The sequence below is a fragment of the Lichenostomus cassidix genome, chromosome 4 (assembly GCF_008360975.1).
Source record: "Lichenostomus cassidix isolate B80296 chromosome 4, HeHo_3.0, whole genome shotgun sequence".
Lineage (NCBI taxonomy): Eukaryota > Metazoa > Chordata > Aves > Passeriformes > Meliphagidae > Lichenostomus > Lichenostomus cassidix.
In genome coordinates this window covers 48689678-48716125 of record NC_139484.1, presented here as the reverse complement: position 1 = coordinate 48716125, position 26448 = coordinate 48689678, and the positions used below count along the sequence as shown (strand labels likewise).

At 37.1% G+C, this 26448-nt stretch overlaps 1 protein-coding gene across 2 annotated transcripts in view; it reads right to left on the bottom strand.

The window, feature by feature from the left end:
• Positions 1-26448, bottom strand: part of PDS5A (PDS5 cohesin associated factor A) — a 74444-nt gene that overhangs the window by 4328 nt on the left and 43668 nt on the right. For both annotated transcript variants that reach the window (XM_085059114.1, XM_085059115.1), the window contains exons 12-31: positions 25745-25896; positions 22422-22535; positions 21723-21804; positions 20942-20990; positions 20674-20813; positions 19566-19681; positions 18767-18872; positions 17323-17483; positions 14530-14653; positions 13212-13370; positions 12902-12970; positions 12137-12273; positions 11333-11456; positions 10863-11067; positions 10230-10344; positions 7033-7165; positions 6292-6411; positions 5100-5162; positions 2688-2827; positions 1568-1673 (exon numbers count right to left, since the gene is read on the bottom strand). In XM_085059114.1, the coding sequence (XP_084915240.1) occupies positions 1568-1673; positions 2688-2827; positions 5100-5162; positions 6292-6411; positions 7033-7165; positions 10230-10344; positions 10863-11067; positions 11333-11456; positions 12137-12273; positions 12902-12970; positions 13212-13370; positions 14530-14653; positions 17323-17483; positions 18767-18872; positions 19566-19681; positions 20674-20813; positions 20942-20990; positions 21723-21804; positions 22422-22535; positions 25745-25896 (2415 nt within the window). The remainder of the gene's footprint in view (positions 1-1567; positions 1674-2687; positions 2828-5099; positions 5163-6291; positions 6412-7032; positions 7166-10229; positions 10345-10862; positions 11068-11332; positions 11457-12136; positions 12274-12901; positions 12971-13211; positions 13371-14529; positions 14654-17322; positions 17484-18766; positions 18873-19565; positions 19682-20673; positions 20814-20941; positions 20991-21722; positions 21805-22421; positions 22536-25744; positions 25897-26448) is intronic.

The following is a 26448-nucleotide window of genomic DNA, read 5'->3' as shown; positions in this document are numbered from 1 at the left end:
CTTAAAATTGCTATTCATATGAACTTTACAGATAGCCACTTTTTGAAATTACAACTTCAAGAACCTAGAAAGCATTTTTTTTAAATTTACTTTATATGAACTTTTCTATGTGATTATACAAATCCAAAACACCTGCTTATTCCTCTGATTTCATCTAATCAAAAGACATTAGGCAGATACATAACTTTTTAAAAAGTGTACAAACTAAACCGTTTATGTATCCCTACATTATTACAAAAATCTATTTTGAATCACAGAATCATCTAGGTTGGAAGTGATCTTTGAAAATCTGATCTGATCCTGATCTTGTCAAACCTTCTGTTGACAGTAGGGCCTCTGGAGTTATCCAGGGCCTTAAAAAGCCAAGCCATAAACAGTGATATTCCACCACTTTCCTGGGCAGCCTGTTCCAGCATTTAAATTTCTTCACAGTGTAGTTGGTTTTTTTTGTTTTGGTTTGGTTTTTTTGTTAGTATTTTTCTTCCTGCTTGCATTTAGATAGAATTTCCCCTGAAGCAACTTCTCCTGGTAGGGTTTTGTCCTGCCAGCAAGCAGCCTTGAGAATACTTCCTTCCATCCATTTTTGCCATAAACACCTTTTAGATATTGAAAGACTGACTGATCCTCTCCAAGGCTTCTCTCCTCTAAGCAGAACAAACGCAACACTTCCAACCCTTCTTCACCCAACAACTTCTTCAAGCCTTTATCACCTTGGTGCCCCTGCAAGGCTCTCTCCAGCTTTTTTGCTACTTGTGTCAAACTGGGGAGGATTCAGCATTCCAGGTATGGCCTAATGGATGCCAAAGAGAATGGAATAACCACATCCCTCCATCTGCTGACTACTCCTGCAGCCCAGGACACAGCTTGCTGCCCTCACTGCTGCCAAGGCACACTGCCAACTCATGCTCTGTTGGCTGTCCACTGGGGATGGTCCCCCAGGTCCTTCCCAGCCAACCTGCACTCCAGCCAGGCAGATCCCAGCATGCTGTACAGCTGCTTGAGTTTAATCTATCCCAGGTGCAGGATTCAACTGTATTGAAGTTCATGCTATTGAATGTTTTTTAAGTTAAAAAAAAATTATGATTTACACATGGTGTTCTCTCTCTAATGAAAGGGGGGTGAAATATAAAATATATTTTTAATAGTTTAATTAAGATTTTAGTTGTGACAAAATCCAAAAGTTAGATGTTTATTTCATACTATAGGACCTTGACATTTTCTTGGCAATAACTTCAGTTAAAGCTATTACAGGTGTGAACTTTCACTCTGAACCCCAGCCTCACTATTACTTAGATTGGAAAATGAAGAATAAAGGTGAGAATACTTTCGAATTTTAGAAAAGAAAAATGAAGTCCATTCAAATGAACTCTATAAATTACTCCAGATAAAATAAACAGCAATTTTGAAAATAAGGGGTCTTCTGTTAGGCCAGGAAACGGAAAAAACTGTATGAAATGAAACTGGATGTTACCAGGTCCTCAGAGACCACCTGCAGGGATGTGTACTGAATAAATCCCCAATGCCAAGCTTAGTATAGACATAGAATCCATAAGATCCATGGACATACCTTGTTTTTTACAGGTTCTGTCTTTGCTGGTGTGACTGAAATAATCCTCACAGGATTTTCATCGTTTTCACTGACCCCAGTTTCTGATATATCTGAACTTTGTTCCCTGGGAGCATCATGGAAGACAAAATAAAACAAAATATACAGAAAAGAAGAAAAATGTTTGGAATTATTGGGGGGAAAAAGAGAGGGAGGGGAAAAAAATCTGTGCAACAGGCCAAATTAGTTTAAAAACAATTGAATTTGCCAGAGTCTACACTTATATTTTCCTTCCCAGAACTGGGAAAGGTCTGAAAGGAACTGGCTGGTCATTGAGCCAAATCCCTTACCACAGATACACCACCACATAATGCTTTTTGCAAACTTAAGACCAGAGCTCTAGAAGAGGCTGTGTTCTTCTTCCACATAGAAAAAGCCGATACTGGAAAATGTAGTGAAGAATAATAAATGCCAATAATGTCCAAACTTCATAGTTTTAAAAATAATTAAGAAAATAAACAAGATTATTACAACTTACATCGTGCACACTTACAGAAAAAATTCTGAATGCAGTTATACTTCCCTTTGGCCTTATGAAATGCAGCAACTAGAGTTCACTTTCTCTGCTTTCTTTAACCCTTTATTTTAGCTAGGTAATCAATTCCAAACCAAATTAAACAATATTAAAATATGACAGTGTAAACTGTTTCTCCAGGTTTACAAAAAATTTTAAAACTCTGCATCCATATAAAAATAATACTTGCTAGTAGAAACACTGAATATTACACTCATATATTGCATCTTTCCATAGAGACTCTGGCCTGCTTCAACAAGCTCTTTTTATCCTTCTTAATCTTAATTTGGTTAGAATATTTCATCTACATCAAAAACATCATCTTGTTTCAAATCTGGATTAATCTGAATTTATACATCAAAAATATCAACCCCACAAACTGAACCAAAAAGCAAGTATGGAGATTTTACCTATTGAGAACTACTGTATTTTTTAAAACCAAACAAAATAAGGACATTCTTCAAACACATAAGCACACACACCAAATCATCTCCTGTCCTAACACTTGCAAGCACAGTGGACAACATGAAGTAAAGAGCTGATGAAAGAAATTTTGAACTCCTGTACCTTGATCTGTTTCCTGCAGAAGAGCTCAGCTCAGAGTTTACACTGCTTCCAGTCTCTGATCCTGTAGTCCTAATATATGGTCTCCTTCCAGTTGCAGATAGTGGTTTGTTTACTGTACCTAATACACCGGTTGGTTTTGGCTAGAAAAAAAGTTTTACATCTTAAAAAATGCAAACTTCAGATACATACTTAATTTTTAAAGTATTTTCTTGAGTATTTTAAAATACTTTTTCTGGATTAACAATCTTATTCACATCAGTACCATCAGTTTAGAGCTACAAGCTTTACTTTAAAAACATTGTTTATTGTTTTTACTTCTTGTAATTAAGGAGCACTTCATCGATTGCCCTTCTCTCTCATGCTTTGAAGGCGTAATAGCTGGAGAAGTCTCAACAAAAGCCAAAATGTTAGGCAATATTACAGCTGAGAGCCTCTGGGTAAGGATGAATGGGAAAGCAAATAAAGAGGACACTGTTGTGGGAGTCTGCTCTTGACCACCCAGCCAGGATGCTAACTGGAGTGGTCCCAGATGACTGGAGGTTGGCCACAGTGATGCCAATCTACTAGAAGGCCAGGACAATCTGGGAGATCTATTGGGCTGCCAGCCTGATCTTGGCAGCCAGGAAGGTTATGGATGATCTGTTGGTTATCTTGAGTGTAACCACATGGTATGTACAGGACAACCAGGGGATCACGCCCAGCCAGTATGGATGTAGGAAAGACAGGTTCTGCTTGAACAACCTGATCTCCTATGACCAGATGACCTGCCTAGTGGGATGAGGGAAAGGCTGTGGATATTGTCTCCCTGGACTTCACTAAAGCCTTTAATACTGTCTCTCAGAGCATCCTCCTGGAGAAGTTGGCAGTCCATGGCCTGGACAGGTACACTCTTCACTGGGTTAAGAATTGGCTGGGTGGTCAGGCCCAGAGAGTGGTGGTGAATGGTGCTACATCCAGCAGTGGCCAGTCACTACTGGTGTTCCCAAGGGAGCAGCATTAGGGCCAAACCCTGTTTAGTAGCTCTACAGATGATGTGGACAAGGGGATTGAGTGTCCCCTCAGTCAGGTCATAGGTGACACCAAGTGGGTGTGAGTGTTGTCTGCTGGAGGGCAGGGAGGCTCCGCAGAGGGATCTGGACAGGCTGGATTGATGGGCTAAGGCAATGGATGAGGTTCAATATGGCAAAGTGCCAGGTCCTGCACTTGGGTCACAACAACTCCAAGCAGTGCTACAGGCTGGGGCAGAGTGGCTGAAAAGCTGCCCAGCAGAAAAGGACCTGGGAGTGCTGGCTGAGAGCTGCTGAACGTGAGCCAGTGTGTGCTCATGGGGTCAAGAAGGCCAGTGGCACCTGGCCTGTGTCAGAAATAGTTTGGGCAGCAGGACCAGAGCAGTTGACTGTCGCTCTATACTCAGTCCTGGTGAGGCCACACCTCAAATCCTTTCTGATTCTGGGTCCCTCATTTCAAGGACACTGAGGTGCTTCCAGAGGAGTGCTTCCAGAGAAGGGCAATGGAGAAGGGTCTGGAGAAAAAGTCTTATGAAGAGCAGCTGAGGGAGCTGGGTGTGTTTAAAACTCTCTACAACTGCCTGAAAGGAGGCTGTAGCCAGGTGGGGATTTGCCTCTTCTCCCAGACAGCTACAGACAGGAAAGAGGAAATGGCCTCAAGCTGTGCCAGGGCAGATTCAGGTGAACATCAGCTAGAATTTCTTTACTGAAAGGGTTGTCAGGCATTGGAATAGACTGGCCAGGGACATGGTGGAGTCACCATCACTGGAAGTATTCAAGAAATACTCAACGTGGCATTTACTGCTGTGGTTAGTTGATATAGTGGTGTTTGGTCAATGACTGGACTCCATGATTTTGGAGGTCTTTTCCAACCTTAATGATTCTGTGGTATTTCCTACTGCTGTATGAATTATGTTCTGCATTATGTTTTGGAAAGCCTCTCCCAGAGGTGCTTTGCTTTGCAAATACAGGATGTCAGAATCATACAATATCTCCAGTTGGAAAGGACTCCCTGAAATACAATGAGATGTTCAAAAGAGCATAGCCATTTGCAGCTGAATTTGACAGCATTAACAGCTATATTAAAAATATTACAATTGAAAATTTAAGATCATCAATGCTAGTGGTATCACCATTCTCTATATGCATCATAACTTCATGCCATCCTTATTTCAGTAATGGAAAAAACTGTAATGAAGAACCTGTACCTCAGTGCACAGGTAACAATCTTGGTGTTTTGTACTAATCACATAGTATATAAAAGGAATTAATTATGTCTTCAAATAAAAGAGTCACAAATTACTGTACATGAAGCGTTAATGTAATTTTTAAACTACAACAGTCCAGAACATTTTAAAAATCCCAAGTAATATTCAAAGACTTGTAACCTATCAAAATACAGTACCTTTCCTGTCAAAAGAAGAACCCTTGTCTCTTCCGAAATGTAATTCCTGTCATTGCAGAAATCCTGCATAAAAAAATAAAGTAAAAATTAGTTTGTGTTTGATGTCTCAATCTCACAGATTGGTTTTTTTATATACACCCAACTGACTTCTCAAATCAGATGCAACTATCATACAAATACTTCATACCATGCAACCTGCTGACCAATAATCAACTTAATAAAGACAAGTCAAACTAGTATTTTGGTGGAGATCTGCAGTGAGCATTACTGAATGGTATGCCATACCTGTAGTTGGATGAACATTTTCCCTTCTAAAGGGCCATGAATTATTTGAAATGAGGCAAAACTGTTCCCCCTGTTTGCTCACTTGCACTTTTTTAATGGGAAGTCCAAAAGAAAAAAGGTGCCATTTTCTCTAAACAAGTTGAAAGTTGTTACCTTTGTCACTCAGTAGAGTTTACACAGACTGAAATTCCGTAACTGCATAAAGATAGCTAGCACAGACACCAGTTCCCTGTTACTTGGGACCTGCCATTTCACAATTAAATAGGAAACCAAATTTTGCTTAAACAGACTCTGGAAAGGCTGTTAATAAACCGTCTAAGGCACTGAAAAATGTCAGCAAGTACATTCTCCAGGACAACCAAAACATCAGGCCTGGTCCAGAGAATTACTTGTGCTCCCTTCACACTTTTCAGAAGGAGTCTCTTGCAGAGCAGTAGTGCCATGGCTGACAGCAGAGCTGTACTCACCAAGACTATTACTAGACAATAAGAGCAACAACTTGTATAGAAAGCAAAATAGCCAAACAGCTACTGACAGATAAAAACATACCATGGATAACATAAAATAGTGTTCCCTTTTTTTTGTCTGATTTGCACTGTAACGCAAATATATAGTCTGAATACACATATATTCTCATATATTCAATACACTTGTAAAACATAATGAAATGATTCAGCAATACATGCTAACATATCAGTATAAATTTCAATTAGCTCTCACCTGGTTGCAAACATTTCTGCCACACATTCATAATACATAGCACAGCACAAAGCTGACATTAAAAAATTAATTGCTGATAATAAAAGATGCAATTTCCCACTAATTATCTTATGGAAATAACCAGCTCTCAATCATTAAAAAAACGTACATCCCTTTATTACTTTGGAAATAAAATTAATGAATTTACCTTTTCAGGTTGTGTAAAAAATTTGGTTGGCAATACAGGGTCCTTCGGTGAATCTGCATTGCACAAAGCACTTTTGCTGTTGATTACACATAGTGCTACATCACATACTGTGTAAAGTTTCTGGAGAAAAAAAAGGAAAAGCATGCTTTAGGAATTACTTACAGTTTTTACAGTCTAGACAGAATGCAGTTCTTTTAAAAAGTTTAAACTATGTGTTTAAATAACCGCCACTAAAGACATATTTTGTAATTACATCATTAACCATACTGCTGGATTTTAAAACACATGGAGAAGTCCTCATTTTTCATATGATACTATTTATAAGAACTAGTAATACTTTACGTGAATATGCTGTAAAATTGAAGCTCTTGCTCAATCAAATCACCTTATTAAATGGTTTCTCATCTCTGCTAGAAACTAATGGGTTTAACAGTAGTTGTATAATGCAGTATTTTCTCCCCCAACAGCAGAAGACACTTATGTCAGGAATCTAGACAAGAGGAGTTAAAATAAGGCAGGCAGTAATAGGAGTATTTAAAGAAATTGTGGGTATTACATACTGGCTGGAGTCAGCAAGGTTCTGCCAGAATGAGATTGGAAACATACAGACAGTGCTTGCAATTAGCACTCTTTCTGAAAGACCATAAAAACATCTGAGCTTGTGCTTTCAGATTTCCTGCAAATCCTGCTTGTGAAACCCTCAGCTCATCACCCAGCACTAATCTCAACTGCGTTTCTTACTTCATTGGCCTTTGGCTCATCAGGAGACTGAGCATCTCGGGTAAGCTTGATGTTTTCTGACATCTTTTTCATGAAGGCATGGCTATTGTTTTCATTCTTTGTCATTAAAACTTCAAGCATGAACCACAGGCACCTAAAAAGCCATAAAACCACAAGCAATTACACTCCAGCTCCTACATATAGCAAAGCCTTACAAAATTTTGTTAGCTGTACTAGCTTTTTCTTAAGAAACCAAAATCAATTTGAAGACATGAACAGATAACATCATATAAAGGTGTAAACAGAGTCTAGACCTTTACCACACATAGTCTTAACTGTACTCCTTGGAGTAAACCTGCCAAATTAGTGTGCTTATTATTACATCTGTAAACACTGCCCAGCCAATCAACTTTCTTCTCTTCCATACAGGAACAGAAACAAGAATTCCAGTGCTATCAGCACTCAAATGAAATTCTGTAATCACTACCTTGGGCACTGTCCCTATCAACAATGTACCATGAGCATGCTCAAGGCAGGCTTAAAAAAATCATGCTGCTGCTAGACAGTTACCCACACTAGGTGGTTTAATACTGCAGTTCAAATAGGAGAGGAGATGCAAAAAGCAGGTCAGATTCTTGCTAATGTTCCATATGGGAAGAAAATTCTTCTAGATAAGACATAATGAAATCAGCTTTCCTATGTTTCTTTCTTTAAATCTACCTTATTTGTAGTGAGAATACATTATATTTTGACTGAAAGTTTGTTCTAAAAAATTTTCAATTATGATATTAAGTACAACTGGTCTGTCCATGCTATCACTTGCTATAAGGCTTTACAGCTGCATATGGTTAGAGGGTCAATATGGTAAAATAGTTGGGAAAGACATATGGGTGGCTCTGAAAAACGCAGGCTTTGCCAGTAGCTAATTTAATTCTGAAGCTTTGGAAGAGAGATTATTTTGTAGAAAGAGGTAATAAACCCCAAGAAAAACAGGATGACTGAACATTAGAATTCCCTGTTCACAAAAACCCCAATCTTCTTAGCTGATACAAACTGTAATGAAAGAGATGAAGGAACATTTCTCTCAAAAGCTCAGAGGCTTGTGCTCCATCAAAACACCTATATAGCTATCTGGTGTTCAAGAAACTAAAATGTCTCTATTCTGACTTGCATCCAAGAGCTACAAAGGCTATAGTAAATCAATCTGTTAGACAGCTTTACAACCATCTATCCACTATTCCCAAGAACTTGAATAGGATGAATACAGGACCAGTAATATAGCACCCTGACCTGGGTCCTCCAAAATGCATTGTCAACCAGAGATTACTACTGAGAACACATTATACTCTGGTAATTCCAGTTAACTCATGTCAAATTCAATAGCTTGACTTTCTCACTAAGTCAGCAACTTAAATAAATAATTATCAACTCTGAGCAAGACCTGTCCAAAACAACAGTGGGATTTTATGTAAAAAAAAGAATGTGCACCTAAAGAAATACAATCACATGAAGTCATTCTTTGTATCCATTTCAGTACTTTTGGAATATAAATTAGGAAGAGAAAGACACTTGAGACAGTATCAAGATAAAAAACAACCAACCCCAAACATACCTCTGCAGGATAAGCTTAAAAAACTTAATCTCTAAATATCAGAGATTATGGTTCAGGAACTGCTATGCATCCATTTACTTTACATCACTGTATCTAGGCCATGTAAACGAAGACGAACTAGGGAGACATCTACAAAACTCACTGCAAAGCCTGTTCTTCCAACTTTGTAAGTATCTATGTTAACACTTTAAAATGATCACTAAGACGGTCAGAGCTGTTAAAAGAAACACTCTATCACATTAAACAGAAAATATTTTTCTCCTATCTCTGTAAACTTTTTCAGAGAAGTATTCCTGCCAAAATTCCCCTACAGAGTATTTCTTTGTTTGGAGCAGTCCTTTCTGGCTAATTCAGCCAGTCTGTTACAAACATGAGGGAGGCAATTTGACAACAAAGAGAAGCTATACAAGGAGCGTCCAAAAAAGCTCTGCACGCTAGAAAGCCCTTCTCAAAGAAAGTATTAACTCAGTGATGGCAAATCAGAACTTGTTCCCATGCATTCTGGATAAAGTACATGCTGGAGGATGCGTTCAGATGTTGCCAGGAACAAGGAGTCCTGGGACAAAATGTAGACTTGTTCATAAGGTAAAAAATCTTCACTGACTTCAGGGCTGACCAGGTGTGAATCAAGTAACCCAGAAATCAGAACAAACCACGTTTTTCATTAAAAGAAACAGACTTGGACTGTCATAGGTGAAGGTGCAAAAAGAACTAAGATCTGAATTGGTCTATTTGTGCCAAAAATGAATTCCTTTTCAGATCATGCATATTGTAGTATGCGGCTATACATGTGTAGCACAAAACCAACAAAGCTCAATTTTATCAAAACTTAATACAAAAAACCCCAAAACACTAAAACCAAAGCTGTGTGGGGGGAGAGGCAACATGCTTAAACAATTTTTAAGTGTTAACTATTTTTTAAAATTGTAAAACTCATTGCAAGACATAAGGAACATAAGAAGTTATAATTAAGATGTGAAATATTATTTGAGACACAAAAGAAGGTCTGAATCCCATAACAGCACGTGCTCCTGCCAAGTATGACGGTATTGTATACAGTAATCTATGCTGAACACATTAACAAGTACTAAGCCTGCACTGCTGATGTATAGTGCAAATGGTAAGTCAGCAGCAAACTTGGAATGAATTCTAGCAGGCTTGCATAGGAAAGGGAAAACTAGTTTCTAGGGAGGCAGGACTTATGCGGCCTCAGTGTTCTCAAGTCTTGGAGAAGCCCTCTATTTTAAAAGTTCCAAAACATTTGAACTAACATTACTTGACATCCTATAAATATTCCTAGGCACAAAGACAAGACCCTAAAATCATTACTTACTTCTAAAAGAAGCATAGACAACTCGCCAATTTGGCATACTACAGTATGACACCTAGAGGTTACCATTTGGGCTTTTAGCATATACTGCTAAGCAGCTGTTGAAGCCTTCTTCCCATGGTAGAAGTGTTGCACATTTCCATTTACTGTTTTGCAAGATACTGTTGATAAAATAAATATTTCTTCTTCCTAATTAGTTTTCCTCTTCCTAATCAGTTTCTTTCCAAGCACAGAAAAATTCTCAGCATAAGAATTCTAGAATCACTTGACACTTACTCTTTGACATCACGAAGCTGATCAACATCCTGAGGTTTTGTGAAATCTGGATCATGTGCCAGTAAGTGAATCATATATGGTACCACATATTCAGGCAGCAAAGACAGCAATTTTTCTGAAGTAACAACAATGAAAAGTTGCTTCTATATTACACACATACACATGCATAATAAGAAAAACTTTATCAAAGTACAGCTTTTTCAAACATGAAATGTAAAATTTTGACTTGCATTTTCTTCCTACAAATTTTACTTTTAATGAATCATTAAAAATAAAGGAACAGGTTTTACTACTACAAAACTACTTGGAAGTAGTTTTCTTGAGGAAGAAGGTCATAAAGCCTAAGAATATCAGGAAACAAAATTTTATTTTTTGAGCAAAACAATTACAACCATAAGAGCATTGTATTTTGCACATACAATTCCCAGCAACGTACAGAGGAGTATTTTATAGTTTATGCTAAGACTGAAGTAAGTAAATTTAGATTTGAATGTGTCTAATAGCAAGATGAGAAAACAGATTAAACTTATCTGGCGTTTCTTTACAACAGCCAATTCCTTAAGGTTTAATAATTATTCCTTCAGGCTTAGTATTTGACTATTGTATTCTTAACAATTCTACTGAAATACTAACCGTTAGCCATAGGATTCTGCTTAATATACTCTCTTCGTATACTGATGTTTTTGAGCAAGCACTGCCTGGCATGTGCTCTTCTCTCCTTCACAGGGTCTTTGGCACACAAAGCAAAGATTGCCATATATTCCAAAGGGAGCAATAATTTCACAAGTGCCTTATGCAGCTTCTGGGCAAATATCTGCCTCACTTGGTAGCACTCATCCTACAGCAACACAAACATAGAAGTGCAATCATCAAAATCTTGGTCTTTAAAAAAATAAAAAAAGGCATTCAAGGTAGAATTACGAGGAGGCATTTTAAAAATACCAACAGAAGCAGCACAATAAACGTCTGAAGTTGAAATTTCAATAACTCTTGTGAAAGCTGCAGTGAGGAACAGAATACACTCACTGTAGGAGCAACAAAAGCTCAGACATAAGGACTCAGAACTCAGTTAAGGGTCACTCAATTCTAATGCAGTTACTTACATTAATGACAAGTGCACAGAGCTGGAACTGTTCTGGGGTAATTATTTCATGGTAACAAGGTTCCTGTGCAAGCTTCATTATTGCACTACCAGCAGCTAATCTCAGTCGAGACATATCTGATTTACTAAACACGGCAAAGAAAAAAACCCAAAAATTAATCACAGCTTACCACAACTTTTCTTAAATTACCTGCACGTCTCAATTTCCTCTTTTTACAAGATCAATGATTAATTAATGTCACAGTACTAAAGCTTCAGATCAAGTGAAATTAACCGTACCAAATTTGTGAAAAATAAAGTGCTCTACACTTCCCCCACAAAAACCCCCTACTTCCAGTAAAACAGTGAAATGAGATGAATCATGTTTCTTGTTTTCCTATCATTGCCTACACGAAAGCAACATATTTGCCACGCTTTTTCTCTCCTTCACCAAGATGACATTGAGGTGCAGTTAACTCACAGACGGAGTGAAGAAGCTCCACCCAAGATAAGCAACTCCCAAGCATGTTAGATCTTATCACTCAATTGTTTTCAAAGATATCTCTGCAGGAGTTTTATTCTCTACAATGTCTTTTACTATGAAAATAATCTAATTCAGAACTCTGTAGGTATTAGCAAATTGCAAGAAAGAGGAAGTATCTAACACAATTTTATACTGCCGTTCCACTCCTAATATTAATACTCTGAACAGCTCTGTTGCCAACATTGTGCTGACCTTAAAATTCCAAAAGCACTCTAAAAGAACCAATGTTCTTTGAAATTCTACAACAAAATTTATGGACGCTTTAAAGGAATAAAATCTCACCTGATTCGTTTCTGTTCTGTCAAGTCTCCTTCACTGACGAGCATGGCTGATAACAACCGGAGTGTAGAATTTGCAGATTTTGACTGGTTGTTTTTCATACCCAACAACCAGCGTACCAAAAGTTTAATTGCTTGCACCTGTTGCACACAAATCAACAATCAACTTACTTGCCAAAGTTGGTAAGTTAGTAAAACCTGCTGTTGTCAAATTGAAATTCCCATAGATTCCTGTGTATTAGAGCTGATAAATTTTTAAAGGAACAGAATGAAGTCGTAAATATTTAGAGTGAAGAAGAAAGAAGCAGTCTTTGTGACCTCAGGACACTTAAACTATGGCTCACTGTCTTCACACAAGTGCATCTAGAGGATGCAGGATACTTGCTATATGATTAAAAGTAAGAGCAACTAGATAAAAATTCTTAGGAATGGATACAATTAGATTCACATTCATCAGGGTCTCTATTTCAAATCTGTTTACGAGTTAGTAAAGTCAAAGTAAAGTCACCTGTCTTGTAAGGAAAACTAAAACTTTTGAATCTTTTGATTTTCTCAACAATCAAAATAATTAATATTAGTAAGTGAAGATAACAGAAGGCATAGTTTCTATTAGTTCCATGTATAACCCACAAAACCAATAATATTCTAACAGGACTAATACGAAAACACTCAAAGGGATTTATTCTAGTACTCCCCATTGCACAACTTGAAAAAAAAGTAGATTTTTAATTGCAGATACACCCATTATTACTGACAGCAGATCACTCGCCTTTGCTAGTACTTCTGGAGAGACTTCTTCATCTGGAGACCACAATTTTCCATTTTTCTCACCTGTTGACTATAGAAATTCGTGTAAGTTTACAAACTGGTTCAACCCATACAGAAGATGTAGAAGTAAAAGTAGAAAAAAATCACTACTAGGCTTTCTTTCACAAAAATACCTTTTATAACACAATTATCACTGTACTAATCACTTACAGAATGTTACTTTATTGACTCATTTGACGAAAATGGTCTATCACAGAGTTCATAATGGCCAGACAGCATTATAAGCACTTACCAAAAAAAGAAAATCTTACCCTGTCATTCATTAGAAGATCTTTCACAATGAAATTTGCAACAACAGATTTCATTGGAGAAGCAAACTGGTCTGGAGCCAACATAGAAATATGACCCAAAGAGACCAAGGGAGTTATGAGCTGTTCTGGTACATCAGCATTCAAACTTCTACTAAGAGGCTGAGGAAGGAAAAATAAAAGAATAATTCAAAATTCAACTTCAATTAATAAGCTAGCATGTCTTAATTTATTTTACTGCTGGATTTCTAATGCATTTCACAATTTTTCCAAAAGAATTAATATAATAAGCAATCAAAAGTATATAGAATACAATTTCCTATTCAACAGAGTAACCACAAATCTGATACAAGGTAAAGGCAAAACAAATTCTGTATTCTCTTATTTTAACTGCAAAACACTTTCAAACCTGAAAGACATGGGAAAAAACCTGGACTTAATTCTGCTCAGAAATTGTGAAAACCTGAATCTGAACTGCCAGTGGTAGAAAACAGCAGCCAAAACCTTGGAAACCACCAGGGACATTTCTACTAGCCATCAGTGTTTACCTTCCAGGTAACAGTCACCAGGACAATTCCTGTATCACCCCACACCCACCGCACCACATTCTGGTATTAGAGAGGGGACAAACCCTTGCACAGAAATCTAAGCAAAGATTGAACTCCGCAAACTTAATTCAAAGCTTTTCACACTTAAAAATTATGCACAGGCTCAAAGACAGCCAAGATTATGAACCTAAAATATTTTACAAGTGCAGATTAATAATGTTATTACTTAAAAGACTACAGTGAGAAGTAATAACCTCTCTGCTCTGTACAGAAAGTCTTTTTCACCTTAATAACTTGTCTAAGGAAGCAGTAAGTGAGCACTAAGCTGATGTCTGAGCTAACAGTAAAGTTGTTCTGCACTAACTGCCTTAGTGAGGAAAGGCTGCATGTGCAAAGACCTACAGCAGAGTAATTCAATATAGCTGGAAAGTAGGGGATGTTATCTCTCATTTAGTATCTGCTCAATGTGTCCCTATGGGATTCGCTGTGGATCAGTCCAGCATAGTTACCTTACTTTCCCCAAACTTCTCCCATGTAGACAAAAAGGAAACTTTCATCTATCAGATGTGCGAATATTAGGAAATCATGATTTTAAGACAGAAATATTAATAACGTGCTGCTGTAAAATTAATGACTTATCTCAATTGCCACACATCTATAGGCTTCCTGACCCCATAAACTGTTATCTGTTAATAAACAGTAGGAACTAATTTTAATTACCAGTACCAATTAATAACAGAAACTAATCTTAAAAACAAAAAGGCAAGACATACCTCAAAGATCTGTGCAAGTTGCACTTCTTTATTTGAAAATATGGCATGTATACAGTGAACAGCTTGTTTTGCCTGATGAGGAGTGCCTCTTTTCGCTTTCTGATGCAAAATCGGAATTAGTGTTCTGTGAACATTAAATACAGTATTTCAAAATGCAATTTGCAAACTACAAAAAGTAAGTATCTTCACACATATAAATCTATCCTCACTGTCTTATAAATCAAGCATTCCTTTGAAGTCTGTTCAGGAAAGATCACAATCATAAAGTAAAAAGCAGGACATAATTGTATTTAGCAATACTTGTTGAACATCTGACTGTACACATAGAAGAAGAGCCCACAGGAAAAATATCAAACATGGAAGAAATAATTATCAAAATAAAGCTGTTTAAGAAGCCAAATAAAAGGTGGGGGCAACATGACAGTTTCAGATAGGGTGAATTCCTGGACTTGTTAGCCAAGCCTGGGAATGACAGGGCTGAAGAAAATCTGTGAAAGCTAAGAATAACCATATCTGTGTGTTTACAGGTTTTTACAACTGTAACTTTTAATCACAATATATATCCAAGTAAACAACTGCTTTGTTGTGAGATTTTAAATTTGAATCTCCTGAAATCTATCTGCTGATCAGAAGGCACTGAGGGAGTGCAGGGCAGAAGCCACTCCAGAGACCAGGTCCAGGTTGGTCAGACTGTCCAGTTTCATTCCCCAGGCATAGCTGGAAAGCAGGGGACAGGTCTAATGTCTCAGAGTTCAGCAGCTGAGACATTAACTAACTAACCCTGCAACTCACCCAGCAACTGACACAAAAAACCAAAACTGCCTAGAAAGAGTCTGACACAGAAACATCCCCCAGAATTTCCTTGCTTTCTTGAAAAGCTCTCTAACAATACAGTATTCAGTATGTGGATAATTCAGCACCCAGCATTCACTGACACATTCTACATAATAAAAATCAGCAACCAAAGTCTAAAGAGCAGCTTGCCAGGTTGAAAGAACCAAACCTCAAACATTTTCCTCAAAACCACCATGAAATCCAAAACCAAACCAAGGACCCTCAAAAACATGTTAACAGTATCCTGAATTAGAAAATCTCTCCTCAAAACTGCCAAGATTCCACAAACTGGATTAAGAACCAAAATAGCGAAGAATTCAGTAAAACAAGCTTCAATGCCTAACCTACAGTTTTCATGGTGTTAAGTACATGTACATTAAAGTGTCTTTGCCAGGCATTGGTGTAGCAGTTACAAACCACACCTCAGCACACCCCAACGGACGCAAATCTGCAAAAGGTGAAACCTGACACACTGACATGCACCTTTACATGTTTACATCTACCAGTTTACACATGGTCCACAGAGTCTCCCTGAGCATGGCCAATGCTTCCACCAGACTCCCAAGTCACGTGGTAGTCTTTGCCCATGAACTGTACAAATCCCCTATTCATTTCCCATACAAGGAAGAACTTAAGCTGCTGCTGGTGAACACTGCTTCAAAAGACAACAAGCAGTCTGCTCAAAGAGGCATTTAAAGAAAACCCAAAACACAAACAGGTCACTTGAAACAAACTGTCTTGCTGATTGTATAAAATTTTTCATTCATGATAAAGATTTCTGAATATATGAAATCTTTAAACATCTGTTTGCCCTCAGACTTCTTTTTCTTTGTGTAAACACTGACATGGCTTTGGGCTTTCAGGCACCAATCTGACTTGCCTGGAAACCATGCCAAGGACTAGACCTCAACTTTGACAGTTACATTTTTTAGTTGAGACTTCCCAGGCTAAACTTCACAAATACCTGGCTAAAGCACAAAATCAAAGAAATGTCAGCAATACCAGATCCTTTGAGAGAACATAATATAGTCCAACAATACACAAGTCTTGATTAAATTCTGGTATAAACTAAAGACACTTGGGACTATACTGGGAACTGTACTGACAAGGGAGACTTCTGGGCTTTTCCTTCCCTTTACCCCTACAAATGTCCAAATGCATCTTATATACCTGAATTTGTAGTATTTTTTGTCCAAAATCTGATCCACATTCAGAAAAATTGCTGAGGTTACAGCTTTAATTTACAGGAAACGTAAAAAGGTACATTGGTATGCATTTTAGCATGGCAATATCCAAAATGCTATTTCAATATATGCTAATATGAGAACTTGAAACCTGTGATATATGATTTGGACAAATTACTTACTTACAGGCTGATTTTAAGTTTTTAGATGTTACTCACAAGGTATTTAACAGTCTGTGAATACCTGGTAGATTATGCAGCTTTAATCAGCAGTACAGCATATATTACATGACAACTTACAGACAGCTAATTATTCTTTGCTAGAAATTCATGCCTGCTTTTAGATTTTGTTTCCCATCTTGTTTAATAACAAGCAGAGCTGTTAACCATCAGAGATTATATCTGCGTCCCTTATAAAGACAGAAAAATTGCGTGAAGGCCAAGTATGAATGGAAATTATGCCAAAGAATTATATCTTTGCTATATTTTTGCTGTTGCTTGTTTTGTAACCTAGAAAATTTGCTATGAACTGGTTTTAATGTGCCTATTATGAGAAGATTTTTAAGAAGTACCTAACGCGTTCAACAAATAGGTAAAAATTGCGAGTGCACAGAATTTAAAAATGAAGGGATGAAGACAGAAAGGTACTGAAGGAAAACAAAATCACAGAAGAGAAACTATTGATATTAACAAGACTACAGAGGGGCAACCTATTGAATAAAGTATCAAGTGGCAGAATTCCAGATATGGAAAGCAGCATGTAGCAGAATACTTACGATCTTATCTGTGGCAAGTCTGTTTCTATTTTGTGACCCGTGTTCCTGAAAATCTGTATGGCTGCCTCAGCTACCTTATCATCTTCCATCCTGAGGCACTGCAGGAGAGACTCATAGGTCTCTGCAGAGTGGAACGAGGTAGGATGTGTAAAGGACAGAACCTGTAGATACACATTAAAACAAAGGTACATTTATTCATCAGAAAAACAAAATGATGGCTCTTTCTGAGCATTACCATCAACATAAATAGCTCCTGCAACTATTTTGTGAGATACTAGATTATTTGAATGTAATATAACCACACTTCTTAAAACAAAGACTTATTAGAGACCATTTGTTTATATTGCAATCTACTTAAGAACACTTCTTTTCAAATTAATTTAACTGAACTGAAATTTTAATTTCTCCAGAATCTATTGTCCTGGGCAGAAAAGAAACCAAGAAGGTTAAAATATCTACAAACGAAACATGGGCTACTGTCCCTTTAATCTAAAGCTAATGAAATATAACACAGTCTGTTAAACAGGAGAAACACCAAGTAAGAAACTAAGCATGCAGAGATTCAAGCCAGCACAAGAGGGAAAAAAATTTTATCCCAAAGCAAAACTGTATTAAGTAAAACATAAGATAACACAAGGTAAGGAGAACACATGATAGATAACATAAGGTAACATAAGGTAGGGAGAACAATGAAAAGTTCAACCTTGGCACACTTCTTTTCTGAGCTACACTAGCAGATAGACATTACTTCTTTATTACTTCTGTATTACTATTCTGTATACTTCTGTATTACTACTTCTACCACGATTGCCATTACCAAATTTGGTGTGGTATGTCTCCATAAATTCCACCTCATTCATTCACACTTCTGAAATGTCTCGCTTTAATTATGTAACCTTCCCCTCCAGTCCTTCCTTTAGTTTATACTCCCCTTTGTAACATATTCAATATAGTCTCATTAGAGAATCCGTCCAAATCCATCACAGATGTTTTCCAGATATTTCAAATCCTTCTTTCTCCCCCTTCCACTTCTCAGCACCACTGAGAACCCAAGTTCCCTTTTTTTCTATACATATTGGGGCTCTTGAGCAAATTGCTTGCTTTCCTTCCAGAGTCATACATGCCTCAAAGAAGGTGTCTCTCCCAGTTTCTCTTCCTCTTACTTTACCTCCACACTTTCTTCTCTGCTTCCCCAAGCAGAAACCAATTTCTGCTTAAACATGTATGTTTCAACTCTCAGCACCCTTTTCAAAACATATTTCTTCCAACAAACCATCTCTTTCATTATTCTTCTTTCAAGTGAGTATTAACAACTAAACAGTTTCATACATTAAAAAAGTAATTACCTAAGTAGTAACTATTAAAGCCATGGTAACATTAATTCATTACTCATACCACTTTTGTCCCTTCCATTACAGACTATAGCTGCATTAATGTAGATTACCTTGAGAAGTTCAAGTCCTGCACGAATAGCAGTATCAGGACTTACACCCTCCTCTTCATCATCAGCTGTCCCCTCTATGGATTTATTCATTAGTTTTACTAGTGCACTGAAACAAGGGATACAAAAGGAAACAAACAAATAAGTATGACAATATTAAAGGTTGGAAATATAACCAAGCAAGACTACTTGGTTTTCACAATATATAAAGGGAAGGCTATAGTCCTTTGGGGGTGGTGTTAGTATTGCTGTTTGGTTTTTGCTATTTTTATTTAAGTTATTACATTAGTCCTTTTCCTTCTGACCTCGCTGCAAAACTACTTCTTTAGGGGAAAAAAAAACCATCCAAGAAACCCCCACCAAGCTGGCAGCAACACATAGTTGCACAAGTTTCAGAATGTAATTAGGTTGCCAGACAAGTCTCAAAAGAAATCAAAACATTCTCTTACACAATCCCACAAAAGATAATTAATTCAGATGCTACATGGAAGACTATGTTGCAGTTAACTATGTGAAAATTATGTTCACAGTTTTCACCTGAAGCCTCACAAATAGAATTTTCACTGTGAACTACATTTTTAAAATCATTTTGCAGACAGTGCTGCAAAGCAGCATCAAAAAAAGTTGCATCTCCTAGGTTGCTCGGAATGAATACATCTACATAATTTGATTTAAAACACACCCACACATTTCGTGCTAGGACAGACCAATTTAAATGCAAAGAAAATTATTTTTTCTTTTGCCATTTCTATCATCTTCATAATCATCCATGAGTCAACTGTTGATGATCTTTCAAGCTTACCTAATGGCTTCTGAGTCAATATGTACAGGGGCAATTCTTTCCAAAAGAAATTTGACCATTTCCAGAAAAGGATTTGTTGGCTGCTTAGGATTTGCAAGTTTCCGGGCTATCTCTCTCTAAAAGAAGGTTAGATACAAACAAGAATTATACTCATTTTACTTACTTCTTAAGCATGTTGAATAAGCCAAATACAGTAACTTTTCTTTACCACAGTGATTGTCTATATAATCAGTGAAACATATTTTAAGGGGGGGCTATTGGTATCTACACACCTTTCTTTATCATGTTATATTCAAAGCAGACATACTGTACAAAACTATTTAAAGAGAGTTCTTCATGAGTTGTTAAGAATTGCAGCCCAGATTCAAAATAGAATCAAGGAAGACTAAAGTGCAGTATACAGAACGTATCTGTTGTCAAGTGTAATCCAGAATACTGTGGGTAACTCTGTAGTACGTGAGACTTTGTAACAATGAAAAAATTGTTCTGCCCCCTTTCCTGCACAATTTCTGAACCATCATACAAAACTCAACAGGTCTATGTTTGTTTGTAGATGCTCTCTGTGATCTTTGTGATTTCTGTCAATGAAATTGCTGATTTTGCTTTAGACCATATTAAAAAAAAATCTGTGGTTGTTGGCAGAAGCTGGAGAAGTATGATTTAATATTAAAGTGTGTATTTTTGAGGAAGAGGTTAAGTGAGAAAAAGGAAGACTGATCTCAAAATATTATTCTAGGATAGAAAATAATATGCAGATGATAATATATGACTTGCTGGTAGTTGGAAGCTTAATCAATGCGAGAAGACAGTTTGGGAACCTTACCATAAAAGAGGCACTTGAAATAAAATATTTTAAAGAAATAAGTTAGTCATTTAGATTTTATGCTTGATGCTCATAATCCCAGGAAAGAATAAAGCTAAAGTTTTCTTAAAATTATGATCGTAATTACCTCTTCCCTAACCTCTACAGATTAACCAAAAAGGCATTTTATGAAAACTGGAAACATGTAAAACCTATGTTTAGGTAACTAAAGAGACCATTAATACCAGGTAGCTGTTTTAAGCACAAATACTTATGGTACAAAAGTTTGCTTTTCCATTTACTTACCACACAGACATCTGCCTGTTTACAAGAACATGTAGGGCTAATTAACAGTTCAAGCTGGGACCGAAGTTTCTCATCATCACCCAAAACCTGATTGAATTTCTTCACAAAATCTTGTGCTTTTCCAGGGTCTGGAAGGTTTTCTGTACGATTAAAAACAGTTTAACATTAGATAAATCTGCCACTTCAGCATGCCAAGATTCACAGAAATGAGTTTTCAGGAATGCTGTGTTCGTTTACAGGAAGTTTACAGCAAGTTATTAACACTTACTTGCTATAGTCATCAGCTTTCCGAACATGGCAGCGCTGTTTGCTTCTGACTGAGGACAACAGCAAAAACAGACAAACAAATCAGCAATATCTCCTTTGTAAAATACATCTTCAAGCTGATCTGTTAGTTCTTCTGCAGCACTACTTTCTACGCCTGAATCTTATGGTTTTGTTTTAAGGATAGTAGAATACTGTAACTATCATTCACAGCTACTACACACAGAAAGGGGAAAAATCTTCTTGTGACATCAAAGAACTGCAACAATTCATTAATTCACATAACAGGTCAAAATCAATTGTTAGAAGAAGTATCCCCCAAACCAGGAAATTCCTGCAAGCCCACTCTCTCACCAAAACCCCAAATCAATGCCCTTCTATTTAAAATTTCTACTAGTAAAATTCCAGTACAAATACTTAAAAACTTGCTTTTTCTCACCAATAAAGAAATCACCACTTTATGCTACAACATATTCCATTTTCAAAGTACGTCAGAAAGTGAGAAACAAAAAAGGTCTGTCAAAAGCAAACAAAAAACTTTGGAATGTCTAAAACTTCTTCCAAAGTTCTTGAGCAGTACCATGAAAGAATGATCAACGTAAGGAGGTCATATACCTCCAAGCATTATGTAAAGTAACTTTACTTCATGAGAATGGAACGTTATCCACATATGGAAATCAACCAATAACAAATTTACACTGAACATATAATACAGTATTAAAATCCCCCAGTAAGTCTGTCTAATGGGTCCACTGGATAAAGTATAAATATTTTCAAAACCGTACAGTGGGCTGCTTATGCAAATCCAGCAATTCTCGTACATGACTCCTTAGCATGTTCTGGCACTTCCACATCTCATTCAGTGCTCTGAAAAAATGGAAAACCAGAAAAGAAAAGCTTCTTCATGACAAGAACATGTCAAATGTTTTACTAAACAAGATTGTTTATTTATTTGTCTTAGAAGTGCAACACCTGCTAGGTACAATCAAAACTTACCAAGTATTAACAATAACTGTTCAAAACAACATGGAACTGATTTTTTCTTTTTACAAAACATCATCCCTCTTACTCTTCTTGGAACATTTTAACAGATGCAGGACACCCATAGTATTTCTTACAACTACCCAAATAAAAAGCAAGCCACCATCAACCAGAATTCAGTTACAGATATCTTCATTATGGTCCTTAATATAGAGCAAACCTGGAAGTTATCACTTGCACACTTTTAAGTCTGCATTATTCTCATTTGATGAAAACAAATGGATAAAATGGATAAAACCATTCTTCTCAAATTATCATGGGATCGTTTTGTCTAATGGACATGTTGAGTTTGTATATAAAAGGGAAATGTTTTGAAATACGATGCTACTTGCAAATAATGCTAAGCATCCATTATTTGTATTTTTATTATATAATACAGTAAGATAACAGATGTTAGAAAAGCCTGAGAAGGCAAGTATTTGTTGAATACAAAAGATACTCACTTGACAGCATTTGGATCCAAGCTAGCATACAAATAGTACAAGCACTTCATTCGCTCTTCTGTTTCCAAATTGTGTGGAACAAGATACTGAGCAAAGATTTTCTCTACCAGTAATCTGCAGGAAAAGAAAAAAAAAAACCCCAAACCGTACACATTGAACAGCAGTGATACCTTTCAGACAAGTTGAAAACCTAAGAAATAGTGGCAGTCATTAAAACAAGATTTTTCAACAAAGAGAGAAGAAAGTAGTGGCCTTTTTCTCAGCTGTAAAGTTTCCTTCCACTGCTGATAGAAAGATTAGCAAGAACTACTCCTTGTGAGCTTTTCCTTGTTCTTCCACTTTTACCACTAAGAGGGAGTAATCTGTCACCATGCAAATTCTCTTTGTCTTTAGGATCTGAGAATCTCCCTTTGTTCACTCTAATACATAGAAGGAAGGAACACAGACAGTAAAAAGCTCAAATAAAGGAGTAAGAATACAAGAATGTAACTCAAAGGGGAGGAAAAGTAAAAATCTGAAGTATCCTTGAGGGAATGTTTAAGATTGAACTATAGTACCTGAAAATCTACTCATTATTCTAGTACACAAGCTAAAAATCAGCACTGAAACAACTAAAGGGGCAAAAGGAAAACCAAGTGAGAACAAACCAAACCAGCAAAAACATTCTCCAGTTATCATTTTTAAATACATAGGTAAAGTTTTACATTAAATACCAACTTTGAACTACCAAATAGAACTGAGTATTTCATCTAATTATAGCCCCCCCAAACAAAAGACCCTTCAAACATTAATTTAATTCATAGTAATAAAAGCTGTGCACCATGTTCAGCTATACAATTTGATATTTAGGGACAAAGCCCATGAGTGTTTGAATTTTGAAACTTTTTCACTATGTACTAGTACACTAATACTACCAAGTACTCCGGCAGTGCCTTGTACAGAGACCACAGCAGCACAGATCAAACACACCAAAATTCTGTTCACACAGCTTATTTCTCTTCAAAGAAAATTCCAACAGACATGATGACAAGGCAGAGGAACAAAAGGATGACCATGAATATGGATACAACTATCTCAAGACACCCCACTGGTATTAAAGAAAACTTGGCTTTGTCTCTTTCGATGTACATCTTCCTACTGATGACTACAAGAACTAAATTGTTTGGGGAACAGGATCTTCAGATCTCCGGGGACTCCATCTGTTTAACACACTGGGAGATTGGAGGCATCAGAGTTCTTACCAATTTATGAACATTGCTCTAGCCCATGTCTCCATAGATACATGTTCTAAAAAATTGTCAATACAAATGGAGAGATTGTATCATCCCCTCCCTGGTCCATGTTGGTTAGCTTCAAGATTTACAAAGCGTTAGCTTCAAGATTTACAAAGCGGGAATAACTCCAAGACACACTTCTGTCCTGTGAGGAAAGTGACTGGCTAGCATCAGTAGTGCGTAACAGGCCACTGTTTCATGTGTGGTTGTTTCACCCCATTCCCTATGTGTTAGTTGTAAAACAAAGAAGCTCAGAGAACACACGAGAGGCAGCTCTTATGGTTAGAAGTTCTCAGTGTTGAGCAGACATCTACATCAAGAGTCAAGCAACAACAAAAACATTATCACGTGACCAAGTTATCAAGGTGTGGAAAAAAAGCTTTTCTATTCCACTTCATGCCTGAACTCTGTGTGACACTGCACTACTACCTTCTGAAAGAACTAGTGTTATCCCATGCACTCTGTGGAAAATACTCCATGGCTCAGAGCTGTCCACCGCTACTTTTTATCCTCTTTGCTGCATTACTGAAGGAAAATAGGCCACAGTGGGCTAATTTTGGCCCATACTTGCTTATGTGTTTAAAGGATTTGGTAGACTCTGTCCTAAAAGATCATAGCATTTCTACAGCTCTTCAGGTGCTAAACCTTTAAAATCCTGACAATAACAGTGAAATACATATATCCCTCCACTGAGATCAGGAAAACAACCTGATGGTGTGACTGAGAAAGAACTTTACTGTCAGCCTTAAAAACTAGCAGAATTTGAATTAAAAGTCAGGGTATCAAACTGACCTAGAGGAACATTAAAAAAAATCAAGCCACCAGTCTTTCTGTGTGGATGCCCAGAAAACAAACAGGATACAATCCATGCCTACTTATGATAAAGCTAGTTTCAATAGCATGATCACACTTTCAGAAATCATGTCAGAGAAAGAAACTCAGCTTTGATGACACACTCTTTCCTTAAAATTCCTTGCCTCATTTCCATCAGTGTTCTGCATTTGCTGTGAGCAGAAATACAGAAAACATCTGTCCCATTCACTATACAACTTTGATTCATTCTCTGTCCACTATCAAACCTGTGTACTGACAATGTGAACATGGGAGAAAAACCAGAAACCTCTCAATGCAAACTAAAGTATATTTTTATGTATATGCTGAATTATCTTTGTATAAACTATGTGAAGATTTCCTGATTTTCATAAAAGGTGCCAACTAATCAAGTATGCAACTCTGAATCACTTACGATTAGCCAGATGAACAAAGCAAGCGCCTTCACCACTGCAGTGGTTAAAAATTTAATATTCATAACTCACAACTGAAGGAGGCTATTAGCCCATTCAGACTAGTCACCAAGATAACAAAACATACTGAAGTAGCAGACTGTGTAAACAAGGTGCTAAGAAACACTATCAAGAATTTCCTGAGTCTACCATATAAAAATCTGGGCTGAAATTCTGCATTTATGTGATCTCAGTTTCCTTCTGAAACACAACTAATAATCTTCCAAAACTGTGGCCAAAATATTTTTCTCAATACCTAAACAATATTTCAAAAAGTCAAAGGGACTGAGTGACAAAACAGATGATGAAACAAATGTGAAAGCACCCCTGATGTTTCCTCAGCTTTTGGTCTACCTAAAGGTCCATACTGAAAGGAGAGGTCAGTGCATGTGCTGTGGTTTGGATGCATGTAACCCTCACAAATCATGGATTTTAACAGGCTGCCCTCTGGAAAGCAGTAAGGCAAACAAGTGCTGGCATAGTAAATGCCAAATTTGACAACTGTTTTTCTACACAGTAACTAGTTAATGAAAATCTACTACCATCACAGATCTAGTTCCATCAGTATATAAAAATGAATCCATGAACACATAATGCAACAATCCTGAATATCTGCATACATCTTAATAATTATTAATTAAATACATAATACATCAACCCACAAATACAGAATATGATATAACAGCTTTCAACAGGATAAGCAGGTATTTTCAGAGTACCACTTATCACTTGACAATTAAAATTAGGAAGACTTAGATTGACTCACTTGTCATCAATGCTGTTTTGATAATATATGTGCAAAAGTTTATCCTTTATCCAGCTCACTTTCTCTGCAGCATCTTTTCCAGCCTCAGCGTGAAGACAATACTTCTTGTACAGCTGGGCAAGACCCATCATAGCTTCTTTTCTTACTCGCCACTTGAGAGGGAAGAAATGAAAAGGAGTTGGGGAAGAGGTTTTGGTAAATAAATAAATCAATAAATCAATAAATCAAACATACAAAATACAGTAAAGATGTATACAAGCATGAAAGACAAAATAGCCACTTTCTTATCGCCTACAATTAGAAACTTCAAAAGCTGAAAAATGCTATTTAAAGCCTCTAGATGAGAATTTGCAAAGCCTATGTAAGGGTCTTCTTCCCAGTATGCAGATTAGATACTGTCAGCACACAGGAATCCAGTACTTCTCTGTGCTGGGTAAATAAAATCTGGGAGCTAGCCAGCAGAAAAGAAGTACAGCTTAACATGTATGCCTGAGTAAGTGTCTTCCTGAGCCAGGATTTGGAAGGCTTATCTACACAGAGACAGGCACTAGAGGAGGCAGACTTCTTTCTTCCCATTGCCTTCTACCATCTTACAGCACCCTTGTCTACAAATGGGACATCTGGAGCCTAGGTCTAGTTAAACCTGCTAGGGGCTTGAACTCCCAGGCCACTTTCCAGGACAGTGGGAGAGGCCCATTTTGCTG